The sequence below is a fragment of the Pleurodeles waltl genome, chromosome 9 (genome assembly GCF_031143425.1).
Source record: "Pleurodeles waltl isolate 20211129_DDA chromosome 9, aPleWal1.hap1.20221129, whole genome shotgun sequence".
Lineage (NCBI taxonomy): Eukaryota > Metazoa > Chordata > Amphibia > Caudata > Salamandridae > Pleurodeles > Pleurodeles waltl.
In genome coordinates, this window is record NC_090448.1 from 60,683,462 (window position 1) to 60,704,961 (window position 21,500).

A 21,500-nucleotide genomic window follows, 5' to 3' on the forward strand; every position below is an offset into this window, starting at 1 on the left:
GCACCATTGTCGGAGGCCATCCTGTAGTATACCTTTAGAGTAACATGTTTTGATGCTTAATTGGGTAGCGGAGTCGTGCATGGTGGGCCTTTTTGTACAGCTTACTATGTTTCTTTAGGGCTGGTTTGGCATGGAGAGTGATATGTGATTCGTGTGTTTGTGCAGAGTAACTCTCCTTGCGGTCACCGTGTTGCCCCCAAGTTACATGAGCATAACTTGTAGTCTCTGTGCTCAAATGAATATTGGCTGATACCAGGCACAAGCCAAAATCAAGCATTTGCAATGCAATAGGTCTCACATTTTCGTGAAAAATCATAACTGGACTTTTCTTGCTACATACAATGGTCAACCCTGTCTCATAATTTCGTCTTTTCCTGCCATATAATTGCAGTGGCCCAGCATTTAACTAAAGCACTTCCATTTACCTTCTTCCTATATCTTAAAACATATACAATTATCGTATAAACATTTTTCAGAAATAAACTTTCGGCATTACAGTGTAATGCTCAAAACACTATAACAAAAGTATAATTTGGGATGTATTGGAGGGTAAAAAGAAATGGGAAGTCGGGAGTAAAGATGGGAGAGGACAAGTGGTGTAGTGATGGTGTCATGGGCCCAAGAGTAAGAACGGAAAATGGTTAACTGCAATGTCGGTAGGAAAAAAGAGCAGTAATTAGAGTTAAGTGAGGTCCATAGGTCTCTGGGCCCCAGTGCTACTGCACCTGTTGCTCCATAGATAACTAGACTTCAGGAGAGAAAGCGAATGGGGCAGAACAAGAGAAGCGGAAGGAATACAGCAGACAAAAGGAAGAAAGAGAAGTGGTTGCAAAGAAATGAAAGAACGAGAAAATGAAAAAACAACTAAGAAGAAATAGAGCAAACGTATGAGACAAAAGAAAAAAAGGGAAGCTAGCAAACAAAAGATAAAGAGGAAAAATAATAAAAGAAGTGTGAAAAGAAAGCAAAAAAAGGCACAGGAAAAAAAGAGAGATGGTGAGAGAAACAAGCAGCAAAAGAACCAGAGCATTTATGTACTGACACATTTCCGACAGACACAGAATGGGAAAACCACTTTGGCGTTTCGGGTCCCGACAAGTAACTTGTGGCTTTCACACACAGATGGGGAAAAAGAGGAATTTATAGTATAACATGAATTGACAGATAAAGATAAGAAAAACACAAAAAATAGGACTTAAGATCTAAAAAAAAAAAAAAAGTGAAAGGACGCACACCAAGCTTCTAGCAAAGAGCAAATAAAAAGACAAAGAATGAAGGGAAGAGAAAAAATTGTGAAAGAATGAACACCTGATGAAAAAAGAGGAACAACACAAGGAAAGAAATAAACAAGTTTTTCGGTTTGAGAGGAGGTAGCAAGAGGAAGATGGAAAAAAAAAAAAGGAGGAGTAGAAGTAAACAGTTGAAAGGGCAAAACTGTTAACGTATGGATTTTAAGAGCTGGAAAGAGAAAAGTGGGGGAGAAAGAAAACATTGAGAGAAAACAGAGTAAAGGAAAGAACGGAGTGAGATAGGTGAAACATACCCTCACAATTAAAGAAAGCAGCTAAGAATAGATCTAATTGGCTCCCCCACGTCCTCAAACAGAAGTCAGTGTGGAACAGCAGGGGGCACTGCAGAACAGCATGCTGTACATTAGCAGATTTGTATGTGAACCCGAATACAGCCATATTGGGGTGATTTAGATCAGGATTGGGGGTATAGACAGAGCTGGGTCCCGGTCCAGTGCTGGAATAACAGAAAGGCAGCGGTCAGGAATGAGCAATAGTGCAGTGTGTAATTCCTGGTATTGAATTATGGGGCTCTGCAGGTTATGGTTGCGGTGCACTGACAGCTGTATGTGGGCTGAAGTACTCAAATAGTAACAGGCACACAAAGTCAGAAGTGAGGTATGTTAATAGAGCTATGTGTAGAATCTGGTTTTGGCGTGCCAGTGTTGCCGAGTGTTAGCCTGGAGGTGCCCTGGTGAAGCTGCGAGTGGGGCCCAGTATGGGAGTGGCATTGCCTCTGAACCACAGAAGCAAGGGGTGTGTGTGTGAGCCTTAGTACTGAGAAGAATCATGCACTGAATGCTAGAATTTATGGATTCTGGCGGAACTGTGGTAGTTCTCATCAACAGTGGCTTTGAAAATTGGCCTTGAGGTGCACCGGCTGAGCTGTGTTTTGCTCTTTTGGGTCCAGTACTGGCTTTGCAGTAGGACTGAATATTAGAATTGAGCTGCTGTAAAGTAACTGTATGTGAGCGGGGTCTCAGTATAGGAAAGGAAGTGAGCTCACCGGATTGGAACTGAAGTGAAGTGCACTTATGGAGCTACGCCTGAGGTCTTAGTACTGGAAGAGCAGTGTGTACTGACTGTAAGAACTGAGGTGCTCTGGCAGACGGCGTGTGTGGGGTTCTGGCACAGGCATGGCTGAGGGGCTTGGAGTGTGTGAATTGAGGTGCACTGATGGAGCTGTACCTGAGGCCCCAGTACTGGAGCAGCAGAGAATACTTAGTGCAAGAACTGAGGTGCTCTGGCAGACAGTGTGTGAGGGTTCCTGGCACGACTGAGGGCTTGGAGTGTGTGAACTGCAGTGCACTGACGGAGCTGTGCCCGAGGCCCCAGTACTGGAGCACTAGAATGTACTGACCGTAAGAACTGAGGTGCTCTGGCAGACAGTGTGTGTGGGGCTCCTGGCACTGGAACGGCTGAGGGCTTGGGGTGTATGAACTGCTGTGCACTGACGGTGCTGCGCCTGAGCTCCCAGTACTGTAGCAGCAGAGTGTACTGGCTGCAAGAACTTAGGTGCTCTGACAGACAGCGTTTGTTGGGTTCCTAGCACTGCCATGGCTGAGGGCTTGTAGAGTGTGAACTGAGGTGCACCAATGGTGCTGTGAGTGGGATTCCAGTATGGAGCAGAAGTGGGCACTGTCTCTAAGAATTGCAGAGCCCTGATACAGCTGGGTGCCTAGGCTATAAGCAGTTACAAGCCATCCTCTGCCCTTGCTCTCAGCACACAGGCAGGCACACTTGGTAAAGAAAATCCAAGCGAAGGAAGGGTGGGAGCCAGGCAGCTGAGAGAGGGTGCAGAGAGCAAGGCGCCTATCGGGGATCACATTGAAACAAAAGGAGGCCTGATGGCGAGAGATTCGGTAGTTGGTTGACTGGGATGCGAGCCCTGATCAAGCAACAGACACACTCCCTTGCTGGGGGAACTACAAACATTTACTAAATTAACCTGTGCTCAACTGTGGGCAGCTTGACACAAAAAGCAGCCAGTTTTAACTTGAAGGCAATATGTAAAGTATTTATGCAGCACATACACAGTAATACAGTGAAAACACAACACAAGAAAATTCCCAAACCAATTTAGAAAAATAGAGTACGTTTTAGTGCATTATTTGACACCAATTTAATAAAATCCAATCAGTAGAACTGGAGATCTGATTTGATTATTTTTAAGGTTAAAAGTAGCACCTAAAAGATCAAAGTGGCAATCACGGACATCTAGTCGCGGGAGACTGGATCAAAGTAAAAAGTTAAGGCTGAGCAGGTTGGGCCCGGTCAGCGCTTACCTTTGGGGTTGGAAACTTTTTGGAAGAAAAACGCCTGAAAAGGTAGACGTTAAGTGTGGCAAGGTTTTAGGAGTGTCTGAGGAGTGTGTATCATTGTCAGATGACTGTGGAGCATTTGTAGGAAAGTAGCCTCTTTCTAGCCTTGTTACCCCCACTTTTGGCCTGTTTGTGAGTATATGTCAGGGTGTTTTCACTGTCTCACTGGGATCCTGCTAGCCAGGGCCCAGTGCTCATAGTGAAGACCCTATATTGTAAGTGTGTTTGTTATGCGTCACTGGGATCCTGCTAGCCAGGACCCCCGTGCTCATAAGTTTGTGGCCTATATGTGTTCCATGTGTGCTGTCTCACTGAGGCTCTGCTAACCAGAACCTCAGTGGTTATGCTCTCTCTGATTTCCAAATTTGTAACGAACAGGCTAGTGACTAAATTTACCAATTCACATTTGCATACTGGTACACCCTTATAAGTCCCTAGTATATGGTACTGAGGTACCCAGGGTATTGGGGTTCCAGGAGATCCCTATGGGCTGCAGCATTTCTTTTGCCACCCATAGGGAGCTCTGACAATTCTTACACAGGCCTGCCACTGCAGCCTGCGTGAAATAATGTCCAAGCTATATCACAGCCATTTTTCACTGTACATAAGTAACTTATAAGTCACCCATATGTCTAACCTTCACCTGGTGAAGGTTGGGTGCAAAGTTACTTAGTGTGTGGACACCCTGGCACTAGCCAAGGTGCCCCCACATCGTTCAGGGCAAATTTCCCGGACTTTGTGAGTGCGGGGACACCATTACACGCGTGCACTATACATAGGTCACTACCTATGCATAGCGTCACAATGGTAACTCCGAACATGGCCATGTAACATGTCTAAGATCATGGAATTGTCACCCCAATACCATTCTGGTATTGGGGTGACAATTCCATGATCCCCCGGGTCTCTAGCATAGAACCTGGGTACTGCCAAACTGCCTTTCCGGAGTCTCCACTGCAGCTGCTACTGCTGCCAACCCCTCAGACAGGTTTCTGCCCTCCTGGGGTCCAGGCAGCCCTGGCCCAGGAGGGCAGAACAAAGGATTTCCTCTGAGAGAGGGTGTTACACCCTCTCCCTTTGGAAATAGGTGTGAAGGGCTGGGGAGGAGTAGCCTCCCCCAGCCTCTGGAAATGCTTTGATGGGCACAGATGGTGCCCATCTCTGCATAAGCCAGTCTACACCGGTTCAGGGATCCCCAGCCCTTCTCTGGCGCGAAACTGGACAAGGGAAAGGGGAGTGACCACTCCCCTGACCAGTACCTCCCAGGGGAGGTGCCCAGAGCCCCTCCAGTGTGTCCCAGACCTCTGCCATCTTGGAAACAGGGGTGTGGGGGGCACACTGGACTGCTCTGAGTGGCCAGTGCCCGCAGGTGACGTCAGAGGCTCCTTCTGATAGGCTCTTACCTCTCTTGGTAGCCAATCCTCCTAACCTGGTAGCCAAACCTCCTTTTCTGGCTATTTAGGGTCTCTGCTTTGGGGAATTCTTTAGATAACGAATGCAAGAGCTCACCAGAGTTCCTCTGCATCTCCCTCTTCACCTTCTACCAAAGGATCGACCGCTGACTGCTCCAGGACGCCTGCAAATCCGCAACAAAGTAGCAAGACGACTACCAGCAACATTGTAGCGCCTAATCCTGCCGGCTTTCTCAACTGTTTCCAGGTGGTGCATGCTCTGGGGGTAGCCTGCCTTCACCCTGCACCAGAAGCTCTGAAGAAATCTCCTGTGGGTTGACGGAATCTTCCCCCTGCTAACGCAGGCACCACAAGACTGCAACACTGGTCCTCTGGGTCCCCTGTCATCCTGACGAGCGTGGTCGCTGTAACACAGCAACTCTGTCCAAGTGACTCCCACAGTCCAGTGGCTCTTCAGTCCAAGTTTGGTGGAGGTAAGTCCTTGCCTCCCCACGCTAGATTGCAAAGCTGTGTACCGCATGATTTGCAGCTGCTCCGGCTCCTGTGCACTCTTCCAGGATTTCCTTCGTGCACAGCCAAGCCTGGCTCCCCGGCACTCGGTCCTGCAGTGCACAACCTTCTGAGTTGTCCTCCGAGTCCGTGGGACTCCCTTTTGTGACTTCGCGTGGACTCCGGTTCACTTTTCTTTTCAGTGCCTGTTGGGGTACTTCTGCGGGTGCTGCCTGCTTCTGTGAGGGCTCTCTGAGTTGCTGAGCGCTCTGTCTCCTCCTCCAAAAGGCGACATCCTGGTCCTTCCTAGTCCTCAGCAGCACCCAAAAACCTCTACCGTGACCCTTGCAGCTAGTAGGGCTTGTTTGTGGTCTTTCTGCGTGGGAACACCTCTGCAACCTCCATCGCGACGTGGGACATCCGTCTTCCAAAGGAGAAGTCCCTAGTCCTCTTCTTTCTTACAGAACTCCAAGCTTCTTCCAACCGGTGGCAGCTTCCTTTGCACCTTCAGCTGGGGTTTCCTGGGCTCCTGTCCCCCCCTGGACACTGTCGCGACTATTGGACTTGGTCCCCTTGTCTTACAGGTACTCAGGTCCGGAAATCTGTTGTCAGTGCACTGCTGGTGTTTGTTCTTCCTGCAGAATCCCCCTATCACAACTTCTGTGCTCTCTGGGGGTAGTAGGTGTACTTTACTCCTACTTTTCAGTGTCTTGGGGTGGGGTATTTTTCTAACCCTCACTTTTTTCTTACAGTCCCAGCGACCCTCTACAAGCTCACATAGGTCTGGGGTCCATTCATGGTTCGCATTCCACTTTTGGAGTATATGGTTTGTGTTGCCCCTATACCCATGTTCTCCTATTGCAATCTATTGTAATTCTACACTGTTTGCATTACTTTTCTTGCTATTACTTACCTAACTTTGGTTTGTGTATATAACTTATCTTCTTACTGAGGATACTCACTGAGATACTTTTGGCATATTGTCATAAAAATAAAGTACCTTTATTTTTTAGTAACTCTGTGTATTGTGTTTTCTTATGATATTGTGCATATGATATAAGTGGTATAGTAGGAGCTTTACATGTCTCCTAGTTCAGCCTAAGCTGCTTTGCCATAGCTACCTTCTATCAGCCTAAGCTGCTAGAAACACCATTCTACACTAATAAGGGATAACTGGACCTGGCACAAGGTGTAAGTACCTCTGGTACCCAGTACAAGCCAGGCCAGCCTCCTACACAAATCCACAGTGAAGATTTTCAATATCGGATTTAGCAAAACTAAAGTCGAAAATCTCCAGTGGTACGAAGCAGAGGGCTGTACCTGAAGATACTGTTCACTCCTTTGGCAAAGGACCTCTGAAAATGATTTGCTGCTGTGGAGAAGAATGTAGCGCAAGAGGCTGCGGTCAGTTGGACCTTCTACGCACCTCAGACGGATAGGCAAGCAGATTGGTCCCTGTCTCCTCCTGGTTCTGAGGACACTGTTTGGACAGATCTAGTCTAAGTCCTCAGTTTTGGAAATTGTCCATCTGAGCAACTTTGTCACCTCAACCAAGGGTCCAGGACTAGATGGGGACCTCTTGAGGGTTCAGGAATCACTCATGCTGGGTCCAGGTGCGGCTCAGGATGGTGGGAGCCTATTTCTCTGTGGCTATTGACAGCAGGTCTGTGGCGTTACTTCTGGTAGTCCTGGGTGCAGGTGTAGATGCAGGGCTGGTCTCTGAGAGTTCAAGGTATAGCAGTAGTCTGGCAGAGTGCACAGCAGCAGGCAGTCCTCTGAGAATCCTTCTATAGGTCCAGTAGTGAACCGAAGAGTGAATCTGAAAGTCCTATTTTTATACCCTGGTTCTCTTCTTCTGGAAGGTGGGAGAAGCTTCTGGAAAGGTTATTGGAAGTGCATGGGGTTTCCTGACTCCCCTGGCTGCAGTGACAATACAGGCTTGTTAGGCTTTTTGTGTGGAGACAGGACACAGCCTATTCAGGTGTAAGTGGGGCTGTGCTTAGCTCTGCCCCATCCTGCCAGTTAATAATCTATTGCGGCTTACCGAATCCTGCTATTATATGCCTGTCTGAGAGAAATTCACAAAGTTGGTCAGCTACATCCAGTCATGTGACTGAAGACAGGCTGCAGGCACAAAGAGCTAAGGGCAGGAAAATGCCAACTTTCCAAAAGTATCATTTTAAAGATTGTACTGAAAAATCCAACCTTACCAGTAAAGAGGGTTTATCATTACAGTTCCATAGGTATAAAACATGGTATATCTGCCTCCTCTTAATTAGGAACTACAACTTATTGAAGGTAGTAAGGAATCCCCAATGTTATCCTATGGTAGGGGTAGGCCTTACAGTAGTGAAAAACACATTTTGGAGTTTTTCACTACCAGCACACGTAAAACTTAAAGGTATATGACCACCTTTGTAATAATACAGCACCTCACCCTATGGGCTATTTATGGCCTACCTTAGGGGTGGCATATGTATAAAAAGAGGGGACTTTAAGGCTTGGCAAGGGTTTTACATGCCAAGTCAGCATTGCATTGTGACACTGAATTCAGGCTGCAGTGGCAGGCCTGGGACAAGTTTTAGAGTGCTACTTAAGTGGGTGGCACAATAAGTTCTACAGGCCTATTGGTAGCATTTACAGGCCCTGGGGATATGGTATACCACTCTACAAGAGACTTATATGTATATTAAATCTGGCAATTAGGTTTATGCCAGTCAAACCATGCTTATGGCAGTGTGCACAGACCTTGCAGAGAGGTTCTGGTCCTACAGCCCCTTCACTTCGGCCTTTATCTTTGACCTGTTGGATGTGAAAATAAAGAAGTCCCCTCCCTGCACATTGCTGCTGGGAATGGAAAGCAGATACCGTGCAGGCGCTGCTGAATGTGTCTGGAAATTACATGGGGACAGTTCAGCACATATCAGTGGGGTCCAACTTCTTGGCAGGGTGGACGGTGTCAACCCTGTGAAAATAGAGGGTGGACGTCTGCTACCCAGGTGTACCCTCACCATGTACCCTGGCTGTTACTAAAATGCTTATCATCCTTGACATCTACTTAGCAACACTGCTGTCTGAAAGGATAGATTAGAGAATCACAGCAGAAAATGGTAATTGCACGGCTCCTAAGCAGTAGCAAACACTAATTGAGTCCTCAAAACTTGGGCATTCTGCAGCTTTACAGACCTCCCAACCTTGAAAACAAGCATTGGCAAAGCCAATAGGTCCTGGCTATGCAAAAGCGATTGTCTTTACCAGTGTTTTTTTAGCCATGTTGTTCATCAGCATGTGGCTTCTGTTCTCCATGGCTAAAAGTTAGTTGCTTAGAGGAGAGCGGCATGGAGTATCATAAAATGAAATGGCGAAGAGTGGAGTAGTGTTGTGTAGTGGCAGAGTGCTGTGTATTGGACTGGCATAGAGTTGCTGGCGTAGAGTGCATTGGCGTAGTGTTGCAGAGTATAGTGGCACTGAGTGCAGTGGCATTGAATTCATAGTCGTACAAGGGAGTGGTGCAGGGTGGAGTGGCATAGAGTGCAGTGGCGTAGAGTCAAGTGGCATAGAGTGATGCAGAGTAGAATATAGTACCAAGAGTGCAGTGGAGTAGTGCAGAGTAGAGTGGCAGAGAGTTTAGTGGCAGAGTGTGCAGTGTTGCAGAGTAGTGTCAGAGTGCACTGTGGCAGAGAGCAGTGATTCTTAACGTTTTGATTTCTATGGATCCACACTTTATCATTACTGGAACACAGGGATGCCCACTGAATCATTATTGGAATCCGGGGACCCCTAACCAGTCACAGACTCCCAAAGGAGGCTTAGTGGACCCTCTGGAGTCTCCGGGCCTCTGGTTGGAAGCCGCTGGCATAGAGTACAGTGATGCAGACTAGAATACAGTGGTGTTGAGTGCAGTGATGTAGTGCATTGGCGTAGAATGCAGTGGTTAAGATTAGATTGGTGTAAAGTACAGTGGCATTGAGTGAAGTACAGTGACGCAGAGTAGATCGTTTCAGCATAGGGTGAAGTGGCATAGAGTAGATTGCAGTTGCTTAGAGTGTAATGGTGTAGAGTAATGTGATGTAGCGTGCTGGTGTGCAGAGAATATTAGAGTGGCATACAGTGGATTAGAATAGAGTTGAGTGTATTAGCGTAGAGCGCAGTGTTTCAGAGTGGCGTGGAGTACAGTGGCATAGAGTGAAGTTGAGCAGAGTAGATAGGTGTGGCTTAGACTGGAGTGGTCTAGAGTGCAGTGGCAAAGAGCGTAGAGTGCCGAAGAGTGCTTTGGCATAGTGGTACAGGTTAGAGTAGAGAGGTGTAGCATGATGTGTTGTAGAGTGGAGTAGTGCCGTGGCAGGGAGTGGTGCTGAGTAGAGTGCAGTGGTGCAGAGTAAAGTGGAGTGGAGTATTGATGGTGTGGTAGCACACTGCCATTGGATACAAAACATTTTCAATTGAAATGACCATTTACATTTGTACAGACATACAGTTTTTTGCAAAAAAAACTATACAGACAAGAGGTGAAAATGTGTGGAAATTACATCACCTAGTTTAATGATTCATATTTAAGTATTTGTTTCCAACACACTTCAGAAATAACAAAAACGTGCTTCATTTGTGTTTATAATTCTGAAATACTTACACAGTTCATTTAAATGTAGTGTGCTAGCAAAAACTCTTTGCTACCCCCAGTATCCAGCAAGATTGTCACATAAATCATCTCACTTTCAAGCCAGAGAAAGAAAAGTAAACAAACGTCCTTGGAAGACAGCGCCGGGCATTTGGCCTCTGTTTGAATGCACAGCAAATGTGTCTAGATAAGAACGAGATTTAAAAGCCTGTTAAAAGTGCGAGTTTGTGGATGAATACAGGAAACATGGTTTAGACAACTTGAGGAACAAACTGAACCTGGAGAGCCTAAAGCAAATAAAGTCAGCAAATGGAAAGCCAGAAAGTGTAAGTTACAAACCACAAATCCAATGGTAATCAACAAGCGGAATGCATTCTTACGTTTCTGAATAATTGAAATGTATTCCTTGGTCAACTTCCAGAAATTCCCTAAGATGTCTTTAGCAAATTAGACAGCTGTGCTGACTGTTAGGCTGCGACCAACAAACCAGTGAGGCTCATTCATATTAGCAATTTGATGAAACACAACAAGCAAATGATAGTCACTTGTATCTTTCTTGCAGGAATTTTTGTGGGTTTTCAGGGAACTTTATATATAGGGGAATATCTCCCTGTGGTCACACAGTCATCAAGGTTGTGTATGTGTTTGTATGTCCATCCACGTATTTGACTGAATTAGAGTAGGGACATGACCTCATGCAGGGATCTCAAAGTCCGTGGACTGAGGTTGGCCATCCACAATCGTCCAAGACAGACAGACAGCCTAATGTTGGTGAATTGAGAGCCAATTTAATCCCAGTATCATCCTACCACTTAATTTTTAATCTTGACCAGGCAGCCAACGATAAACTCATTGGTTTGGCTAATGTCCTAAGCAGTTTTAATCTCATTATATGTGCCTTCAAAGACATCTGATCCCTTATTATAATATCCTGAGCTCCCTTTATATAGTTGAGTCCATCTCGACTTAATGGCCAGTCAAGGATGAGGGCGAATCCAGAGAATAAACCATGCCACATAATGTGGGTGAGGGCTTCTTTTTCCAAAAAGGATGTCCTTTACATAGATGAAACAGCCTCAAATTATTAGCTACTGTTTCACTATTTCTTTTTATGATTTGGTTTTTAATCTTTAGGAGGAAGGACATAGTGAGTCTGACACCGTACTTCTTGTTTTGAATATCATAATAAGAATGCTGTCTTAACTAGTGTAATCACTGTATGACCCTAAAATGGAGGAGTTCTTTTAATTAAACTTTTTTTAGAATATTCCTGATCTTTATGAAATTCAGCATCCCTGCTCTTCTTTATTCCTTTTTGGTTAATATCCTTCTGTATGTACTAGTGTATGCACACAATGGCATGGACGAAATGTTTGTGCCATGTCTATGTATCCTTTCTCTTTATGTGCCCCTCATTTGCTGCCCTATTTTTATCCCCCCTGCCTCTGCCTACATGCATTAGAACATTGAAAGCCAGGCCTGTTGCTTTGCCAATGTTTTTTTTAAATAATTTATCAATGTAAAATGACAGTCAGTCATATTGGAATGCTATGTTAAAAATGCCGAAATGGTTTTCTGTGTATCATAAACAAGCATCAGTACCGTTTTCACTTGTTTTTATTTGTTCAAAAACCCATTTCAAAGTGGCCGCCCAGGCACCTTCATACAACATCACATACTAGTGGCCATTTTGGAATTTGTTCAGGTCTAAGCAAACAAACATTGGCAAAATCAGTAGCCTGCCCTTTTAATGGGAACACCTGTTTGCTTCGCCAATGTTTGTTAATTAAATAAGCGTATCTAGAACTTCAGCAGGTGTTTTCCTTTCTTGATAAATTCCCAACTCAGGCCCTGCTACTGATATGAGAGCACTTTATCATCGAGTGGAAATTATACCCAAAGTGTTACAAATGATACCTATACAGCACATAGTTTTGCTTTCCATTCGTGTCAAGTTTCTCTATGGAACATGAGGTCACCGTGGCTGAATACCTTTCTTTTTTTCTACCAAAGCAGCTTAGTTGATCTTGATCTTCTTTAATATGTCATACCTTTACAAAGACTACTTGAAAAAGTGTCTTGTGGCTGCTCCACCAGTCGAGCTGTGGTGCCTATCTATGTGGTTATTCTCCTGATCATAAGCCAGCTAACTGTTGAAAAGTGATGCCATATTGTTCTCTTTCTGAAATGCAAAGTTGTAATTCTTTCCCCTGCTTATTGATTCCAGTGGGACTAGTTCTTTACCATTTGGACTCAACATCAGACCAACTGGCAGAGAGCTGGTCCCATTGGCCGATATGAAACATTGTCACCCAGGATGAGCAGATCAAAAACTACGAAGAAAAAAAGCTCAGGCTGTTTAATTATTATTCTAATTGGTCCGAGGCTGTATAGTATGCATCTTTATTTCTATTGAAAAGCACGGAGTTCAGTTTCTTTTATATTCAGATTATTATTTGTATTTTTATTAATTTTTTTTAGCAACAAACCACAAATACCGTAGAAGAGCCTCTTGATCTCATCAGGCTCAGTTTGGATGAGCGAATCTATGTGAAAATGAGAAATGACCGAGAACTCCGCGGCAGATTAAATGTAAGTAATAACCTTATTTGTAAAACTCGGCCTTTCAAGCATGTTTGATATTGTGCGCAGTGGGCTTTTCTTTCCTTACTCTTCCGTGTTACCAAAGTCCCAGCATGGACTACTGTTTTGTGACCTATCATGTGTGATGGTTATAGCTGATCATAGTGAGATCTTTGGTGTTTGGTGTTTTGCTGTACCCCTGCGTCAGCCGCTGTGTGTCTGTTGGAGCCGCTTGCTTTATGTTAATTTGTTTGTTTATGGACACCTAGGTTTGACAGCTGCGCTTGATAATGTCAACCTTGCCTCTTGCCTTCCCCGTTCCCTGAAGCTGATTAGCTCAACGACTCCATTAAAAGGCGTGCAGTGTAAATACCTTTCATCTTGTTGTGTTGGTTAGCTTACACCTGACAAATATTTTTTATTAACCCACATAGGGTACATGTTTTGAGAACACAGTGGTATATAAATCACAGCCCTGAGCTGCTGGAGGCCCTGAATGGTTTTCTTTCCATGTGTAGGGAATTGAAATAATGATCATTTGCAGATGCATCTACATGGCTGCAGTGGGATTCTTAGCACAAGTGACACGTCATCCCCGGCTTCTTGCCCTCTAGCACTCTGTAAAGTGCCCTCTTTTTTTAGCGTCTAGCACCCTGGAGCTTGAAGTAAGCTTTTAGTGTCAAACGTACATATTTAACAAGCATTGGCAATGCCAATAGGTCTCGCCAATGCAATAGCTTTTGGTGTTGCCAGTATTTTTTATCCATGTTGTCCACCAGCGTTACTGCTATTCATCAGGGCTAAATGTTAGTGTTGTGTTTTGGAGTGGCATAGACTATCAGAGTGTGGTGGCATAGAGTATCGTGGAGGAGAGTGTTGTGGAGCAAGGTAGAGTGAAAGTAGGGCAACGTAGAGCGACATGGAGTGGAGTGCACATGGTGTGGTAGTGCCCCTCTATTACAGTCAATACATTTTCAAATGAAATGACCATTACATTTGCACAGGCATACAGTTTTAATGATAAATCTATACAGTGCACAAACTTGTATGTGATGGAATGGCATCACCTAGTGTAGTAATTGTTTTGATCGTATTAAACTACTGTTTTGAGACCATTTCAGAATTACAAAACATGCTTCATTTATGTTTTTCTATTTCTGACCAATTCTGAAATATTTCCACAGTTAATTTACAGACATTTTAATTGTGCTGTGTGGTAGAAAAAAGCCTTTCCTTTCGTGCACCCAGATTATTAGATAAATCCTCTCAATTTGAATTCAGAGACAGAAAAGTAAACCCCAAGCTCCATCGGAAGACAGAGCCCGACACTTGGCCTCTGTCTTTGAACGCACAGCAAGTGTGACAAGATGAGAACAAAATGTAAAGGCCTGTTGATGGAAAGTGAGCACTCAAAGAAGAATACAGTAAACAGGCTATGCTGCACTGGAGGGACATCGCCTTGTTGGACAGCTTAAAATAAATAAAGCCACCAAATAGAAACCAAGCATTTGTGAGTTACAAACCACAAAGAAAATGGTAATCAATGGGCGAAAAGCATTCTTAGCTCATCTTTGTCCCTACAGAGTCTTTAGCAACCAGACATTTGTAGGTTTTGTCCTAAAAATTCTAGTATGTAAAGTGCTACAGGCTCAAACACAAGAGCTAGCTAAAATTGTCACTCGGGTCATGGATCCATTTGGCCAGTGTGCATGTTTCCACCCCCCCAACACCACAATACTCGGGTATACATTTTGATATGCCTCTCCTTCTTTTACAATGTAACTTTTATCTGAATTAACCCCAGTGAAATACTGTATATGCTTTGTGTTGCGCATGGCAAGAACATATCTTCCGGTGCATGTGTTCCCTATTCTTTCTAGCATATGTAGTCTTGCATGTGTAATGTGCAAAACAAAGCTTCACCTGAATGTGAATTAAAAACTAGAATTAAATAAGCTACTTATATTCAACAGGTGCCAAGTTGAAAGCACTAAGCTAGTGAAACTGTGCTAAAATGAAGTGAAGCCAATAACTTTAATAGGGGACTGTATTTCAATAGTTTTTCGAAGCGGGGGTACAGCAGAGTCCCACCAAGTGTACTAACTCCAATAAATATAATTAAAACGAGTAAACTAAGGTTGGTTTAAGATTTGAGACCACGCTAAAAATCCCTCAATTGAAACTAATGTAATTTTAAAAAAAACACCAACTTGATAAGCGTTGACAAAAGGAAATGTTCACTATGGAATATAAATCACAGCGCCTATTTTTTTTTAAACTTATCGTAATTCAGTAGTCTTGCAGGATAACATACTACGGTTTAGTGTATACAGTGGTAGTACATAAGATATAGCAGTATACCTCACTATAACCAGCCGTGTGTAGTAAGTATATGTTATCTTAAGCTGATGTTGCAGGTCATGGTTCTCTGCAACGGCAGACCTGTAAAAAAACTCAACCATATTCATGTGTGCGAAGCAGTGCGAGCCTGTGGTGCAAAACAGGATAAGAACCAAACAATGTACAGGTTTAAAGAAAAGAGCCTCCTAAACAATAATTCAAAAGTTAACAGTGGTGGTAGCAGCAAGACAACTAGCATGGATCCACCCCCAACACTGTGTGTAGGGAGGGAGTGGTAGATTCAGGGGATTTAGAGAGTTCTGCTTTTATCCACATCGCCCTCCCTGCTAAGGAGGGGCCCCGGAAGGCAGGATCAGATGCTTAAGGTGACTCGCATCTCAACCTGTCTAATACTACCTTGCCATCACTGTGACACTCAGCATCTGTAATTTCTGCAACATCTGCAAGGACAGACACCCTTTTAGGTGGTGCCTGTCTGTGGGATCAAGGGTATGTGCACTCGCTAAGATTACCCCCACTCCCCTCCCTCCACCACCACCCATCTATCTGTCCATACACTCAACCCCTTAGGCTTGTCGCACCATCACAGCCATACGCCATGCAGTGGGCTGAGGAGTTCTTTCCAGAGGCACTCTGGGTCACACCTTTCTCCACAGTCGGCAAATGCCCAGAGGGTGTAGCATGTCATGATTTCTCTGCAACCAGTCCCTCCAGCATACCACTCCATATCTCCAGGTCCTACTCTGCATTCTCGTCAGTGTGTAACAGTTTTAGTCATTGCTTTTCTGCCATGCCCCCCCTCGCGTAGGTCTGTTCTCCACTTGCTTAATGTGGAGGGACTTGGACATGTTCAGTGTATTCCAATGCATCGTTTGGCCAACACCAGTCCCAGCATTGCAAACTTATGTTGCATTCTAGTCCCTTTTATTTAGGGTTTATATCATGCCCAGCTGGCAGTATTTGACTGAGGTCTCGATCTGGACTCTCATGTCCTCCCATAGCTCATCCAGTATCCTGACCCAGTAACTCTGCAGCCTCACATAGCCCTAATTCATATGAAGGAATGTCCCCAGCTCAAGCCCGCATCGAGGGCACGCTGGGGAGCGTGGCACGTTAGATTTATGCAATCTCTGCAGTGTATAAGTATGGTGCAGATAGTAGAACTATGTCAGTTTAAAGTGGACGTTGCTGGCCAACTCACGGACCTGTGCAAATGCACTTCACCACTCACTCTCTGTGAGGGGCAACGGAAAGTCTGCATCCATCTGTTGGGAATCCTGGTCACGTCCACTCTACAGTCAACCTTAAGGCCTTGTATATGCGCAAGATCATCCCCCTGGCAGTACCTGGGACCAGCAGAGGCTGCAGTGTGTGGGACTTCTCCGTATCCCTTGGGTAAGCGGCCCACATCTCCTGGGCCGTATGTGATATTTTGTGTACTGTAGGTATTGACCGGGTTGTAGCTTATAGCAATCCTTTTGTCCCCTCCAACTTGAGGAAGAAACAGTTTAGGTATAGGTCTGCAGATGTGGTACCACTGGGAGAGGTCCAACACCGATTGTATCTGTTAAAATCATGGTAGCCACCGAAGTTGCAACAGTCTCGCATACAGGGACTTGGGGAGTACCAGTTTGACCGCCCGTTCCCATACCTCTGCAACCTGACGTACTATAAACAGGCAGTCTGTCACGATTCCTGAACCCTTCCTCAGATGCCCCGGAAGATTGCCCCCTCTTCCGCAATCACAGCACCTATTGATACATCCACAAAATATACAGTCTGATCCCCTGAGTGTGACTATAAAGGCAAAAGTCACCTGTTTGGAGGCACCATTCTTGCATACAAAATAGCTAGTGCCTTTTATTTAATTCTCATATACTTTGTAATCCAGGATGCATGTGTTTTGTGACTAAATTGTCAATTTGTCATGGCTGTTAGAAATGTAAAATAATATTACATTTTAGAAACCTGCCTACAGGCACTATTTGTTTTTTCACAATAAGCTTTCCAAATTTAAATATTTACAAAACAATAAGTTGTACGTTATATATATCCTCAATTAACGAAGTTTAAATGAGTGACGGCTTTCTAGGAAATTTATGGGATACAATGGAGTATAGCAATTGAGATTGTCAATCATTGTGTCCTTCACTCAATAAATGTGCATATTAGTTGACATTCACATGGAGAACTCTAATAAATGGTAGATTTCTTCACACTTAATATGGCTTAATTTAAGATTGATTGTAATAATTTAGAGAGCATTCTTAATCTTTTTCTTTCTCATATTTTATATCTCCATAATAGTTAATGGTAAAACGCTCAAACTAGTACTCATCACTAAGCTGGTTATCTTATAAAATCATTGATATTCTTTTTTTAAGGAAATGTTTCTATTCATGTAAAGTATAAACCATTGTTTAGTTGCTGATTTGTTATTCACAGTTGGTAAAAAAAGAAGTCTGCATTTTCTGAACGCTTACAATCCCCTTAGACAGCAACTTGCTTTTCTCACCATATTTCAAAGTCATGAACAACCAGCATCTTAATCTTCATTGTGCGTCACCACTCTGTTGTGCTTAAGACTTCTCCCGTAAAGTCTACCCCTTGGTTCCTTGTTGGATTTCTGCAGTTCCAATTTGTGATAAGTGCAAGCTTGTGGCCCACAATATTTTATGTGATGCAATATAAACATGTGCTTTATATGTAAATTTACAACTTTATATCTTGTAAGAAATCCAAAATACGTTTATAACAATAATTCTTCAATCTATGCAGTTAACAGCAAACATTATTTTCTCAAGCGTATTGAGCGGAGATTAAACCTCAGAGCACTAAAATAATTTAAATGTTTGGGAATCTCTTCACACTAACTCTTACACTATTTGATTACCATATTAAAGAAAGTTGATTGTTGTTGTAATTTAGTTGTAATATTTTAAGGTAGCAACATGTAATTACATATAGGCAGATTTTGTTAGATTAGAGGTTATGACATATTTAAATATAAGTGGTACGTTCCCCCCTCACCTTCCCTTTAGAATGGAATGTTCTGACTGTTAGGTAGAGGAGTTCACAATAGAATGTTGGGAGAGAGAGCTGAGAGAAGAGGAGATGTGAAGAGCTGATGAGGAGAAGTAGAGATGAAAATAAAGCGCGATTCTAAAGAACCATTGATCACTTATCATTATAACACTGGCGACGATTGGAGTGCGAAAGGGGGCACTTTCATCTCTACCCCTTGTGCTGCATCCTCATCAAAGTGACCACCATTTACTTAAGGTACTGTTATTCTTAATTAAATGACTGGATAATCTAGGAGTCATAAGGATCATCCTGTTTATTCAACAAGTACTTTACTACAAAATGCAGCTCTGCAGATAGCACTATTACTGATTTTCAAGTCTTAAAAATATTAAGCATAGTGTTGACAAAACAAAACCTGATATTGGCAAAGTTAATTTAGAAAGAAGAGCGTAAACCTATGTGAAATTATCATACTTATTCAGGAAGAAGTGATATGAAACCGGCAAGAAGAGTTCATAAGGTTAGACCTTTTCTGAGAAGGAAGGTCAAGAAAATCAATCTATCACACACAAGTATTTCATCTATGAGGATCTATTTTTAAATAACACAAGTTAATCATCTATACTGACAATAATGCAAAATGAATGCACAAGAAAATAAACGGGTCTTTTTCTGATGACATTTTATGAAAGGCAGCTCTGAAACGGAACGTTCGTATTCTATTTAACTGTGTGAAAGCGCGCACAATTACATGAGGAGCATATCTCATTAACTTTTAATCCACAAGAGGCTGTACTTTGCTAGTTACCTCAGCTTTAGTGGAGTTTTTGAAACGGTTGAGGATCATCTGTACTTCGGTTTCAAACGCAGTTTCACTGAATTGTCTTACTCCAGCAATTGGACCTGCATATTGTTGTGACGCTGACAGGCACAGCATGAACGTTTAAGAAGCATTGGTAATGATATTAGCCTGTTGGTGGTAACGCTGACAGGCACAGCTCTTTCCTGCTTGTGGCATTGTGGGAAATTTACTGTTCTCAGGGTTTTTCCTCTAAATCGGCTGCAACACTAGACTGTGCATTTTCTTTAATGTCTTCATAAATATGCATTCAACTGTTACTATTTAGATTTAATAACATGTGGTGATTGCTATATTTATTTTCTAACTTTTTAATGTTTATAGTTGCACTTTGAGAATACACTTGATAGTACATAGTAATTGCTATATTTTATACATACATAACTATTTAAATCACACTATCCTTTAGAAATGGCTGCAGCGGGCATGTCCCAGCCAATTCCATTTTTAAATGAAACTGGAGAACCTAACATCCCATGGAAAGAATGGTTCAACATTTTTTAATCCTATTTAATTGCCATTGGTGGAGATAAATTCAACCCACTCAGGAAACAACACATATTGTTACACAATTTAGGGACGCATGGCAGAAACATTTATGATACGTTACCTGAACCTGATTTTCCAGATGGACAAGAACAGGATAATTATGTCACCACATATACGAAATTGGAAAAACAGTTTGGAGACAGAGTAAATGTGGTCTTAGAACGTCACAAATTTTTCTGTCGTTCCCAAGGCAAACAAGAGAGTTTTACTAATTACGTTGCTGCTCTAAGGGGATTGAGTACATTATGTAACTTTGGGAATCATAATGACTCACTGATTCGAGACCAAATAGTCCGTTGTACTAGTAATGTAAAAATTCAGGAAAAATTACTACAAAAACAACCTGATCTGCAGGAAGCAGTGGAAATAGCAAAATCCATTGAGCACACACAGCTATGTTTACAAGAAATCAGATCTCCTTCTGCTTCTTCTGATCAAGTTGCAGAGATTAAGGTAAATGCAGAAGAAGAAAAAGTTATGAAAATTAAAACTGGAGGTAAACAACCTATAAAAACCACTAATCCTACAACAGGATTAAAATGTTACCGCTGTGGGAGCAGCACTCATTTGGCGAACTCTACCTTTTGTCAAGCCAGGACAGCCATATGTAGAAAATTTAATAAAAAACGCCATTTTGCCAGTGTGTAGGGAGGTGTCTAAATTTGATAAACAATATGAGCATAAAAAGGTAGATGATTATCAAGAAGTTAAAAAGATAATACTGCAGGTTAAAAAGGAACAGGAAAATTATTTTCAATATCCTCAGTGTAATATTTCCCTTGATGGCAGTCCAGTAACAGTTTTCGCTGACTCTTGCTCACCCTTTACAATCCTAAATGAACTGGATTTTAAAGGTTTTGGTAAAGAAATGTCCGCCAGATTGTCAAAACCAGACATTAATCCCAAGGGTTATAACAGAGACCCCATCCCTCTTAAAGGGATGTTCAAGGCTTTAATATCATTTAAGGGTTGTACCACTGTAGGGAAAGTTTATGTATTTGAAGAAGGATCCAGTTTACTGGGTTGGCAGCATCAGAAGGAGTTGGGAATCAAACTGGACCCTAATTATCCGGAACAAGTGCTGCTCATGGACAAAAATAACTCTGAGTTGATTTTCCAGGAATTTCCTGAGATTTTTACTGAAAAGTTAGGTCTACTGGCAGGCTTCCAACATAAAATTAAATTAAAACCTAAGGCTAAACCGATAGTACATAAAACTAGACAAATTCCACACTTACTTAGAGACCCTCTTAAAAAGGAACTTAAGAGACTAGAATCTCTAGGAATTATTCAACCAATTGAGAGTTCAGAATGGTTATCTCCCATCGTAATTGCCAAGAAACATAATTGCGACGACATTAGGGTGTGCATTGATTTGAGAGATTTGAACAGAAACATTTGGGTGGAAAGACATCCACTTCCTGTTATTCATGAAATATTAAGCACCATGGAGGAGGCAGCATGTTTTTCCGTGCTGGATCTCTCCAGCGCATACCACCAGGTTGAACTTCACCCAGATTCTAAATGGCTCACAGCTTTCACTACACCCCTAGGATCGTATATGTTCAATAGAATCCCGTTCGGGCTTGCATCAGTTGCGGCCGTATTTCAAAAAATCATGCAACGTGTTTTGGAAGATACCCCTAAGACTCTATATTTTCAGGATTACATTTTAATATATGGAGCAAATGTAGAGGAACATGATACAAACTTGAAAAAGGTACTTAGTAAACTAAAAATGGCGGGTTTGACATTGAGAAAGGATAAGTGTCAAATTAGAGTAGATTCAGTTGATTATTTAGGGCACACTATTTCTAAAGATGGGTTCAAACCTAAAACTTCACTAGTGGAAGCTGTTAAGAAGGCAGAGGCACCAAAAAACAAGGAAGAATTAAAATATTTTCTAGGCCTTGCTGAGTATATGACAAAATATGTCAAGGGATTCTCAGAGATATCATATGACCTAAGAGAGTTACTAAAAAACCACACACC

The 21,500-nt window shown here is 42.8% G+C and overlaps 1 protein-coding gene across 1 annotated transcript in view; it reads left to right on the top strand.

The window, feature by feature from the left end:
- LSM3 (LSM3 homolog, U6 small nuclear RNA and mRNA degradation associated) overlaps window positions 1–21,500 on the top strand; it is a 30,399-nt gene that overhangs the window by 184 nt on the left and 8,715 nt on the right. Inside the window, exon 2 of the mRNA XM_069206291.1 lies at window positions 12,611–12,721. Within this exon, the coding sequence (XP_069062392.1) occupies window positions 12,611–12,721 (111 nt within the window). The remainder of the gene's footprint in view (window positions 1–12,610; window positions 12,722–21,500) is intronic.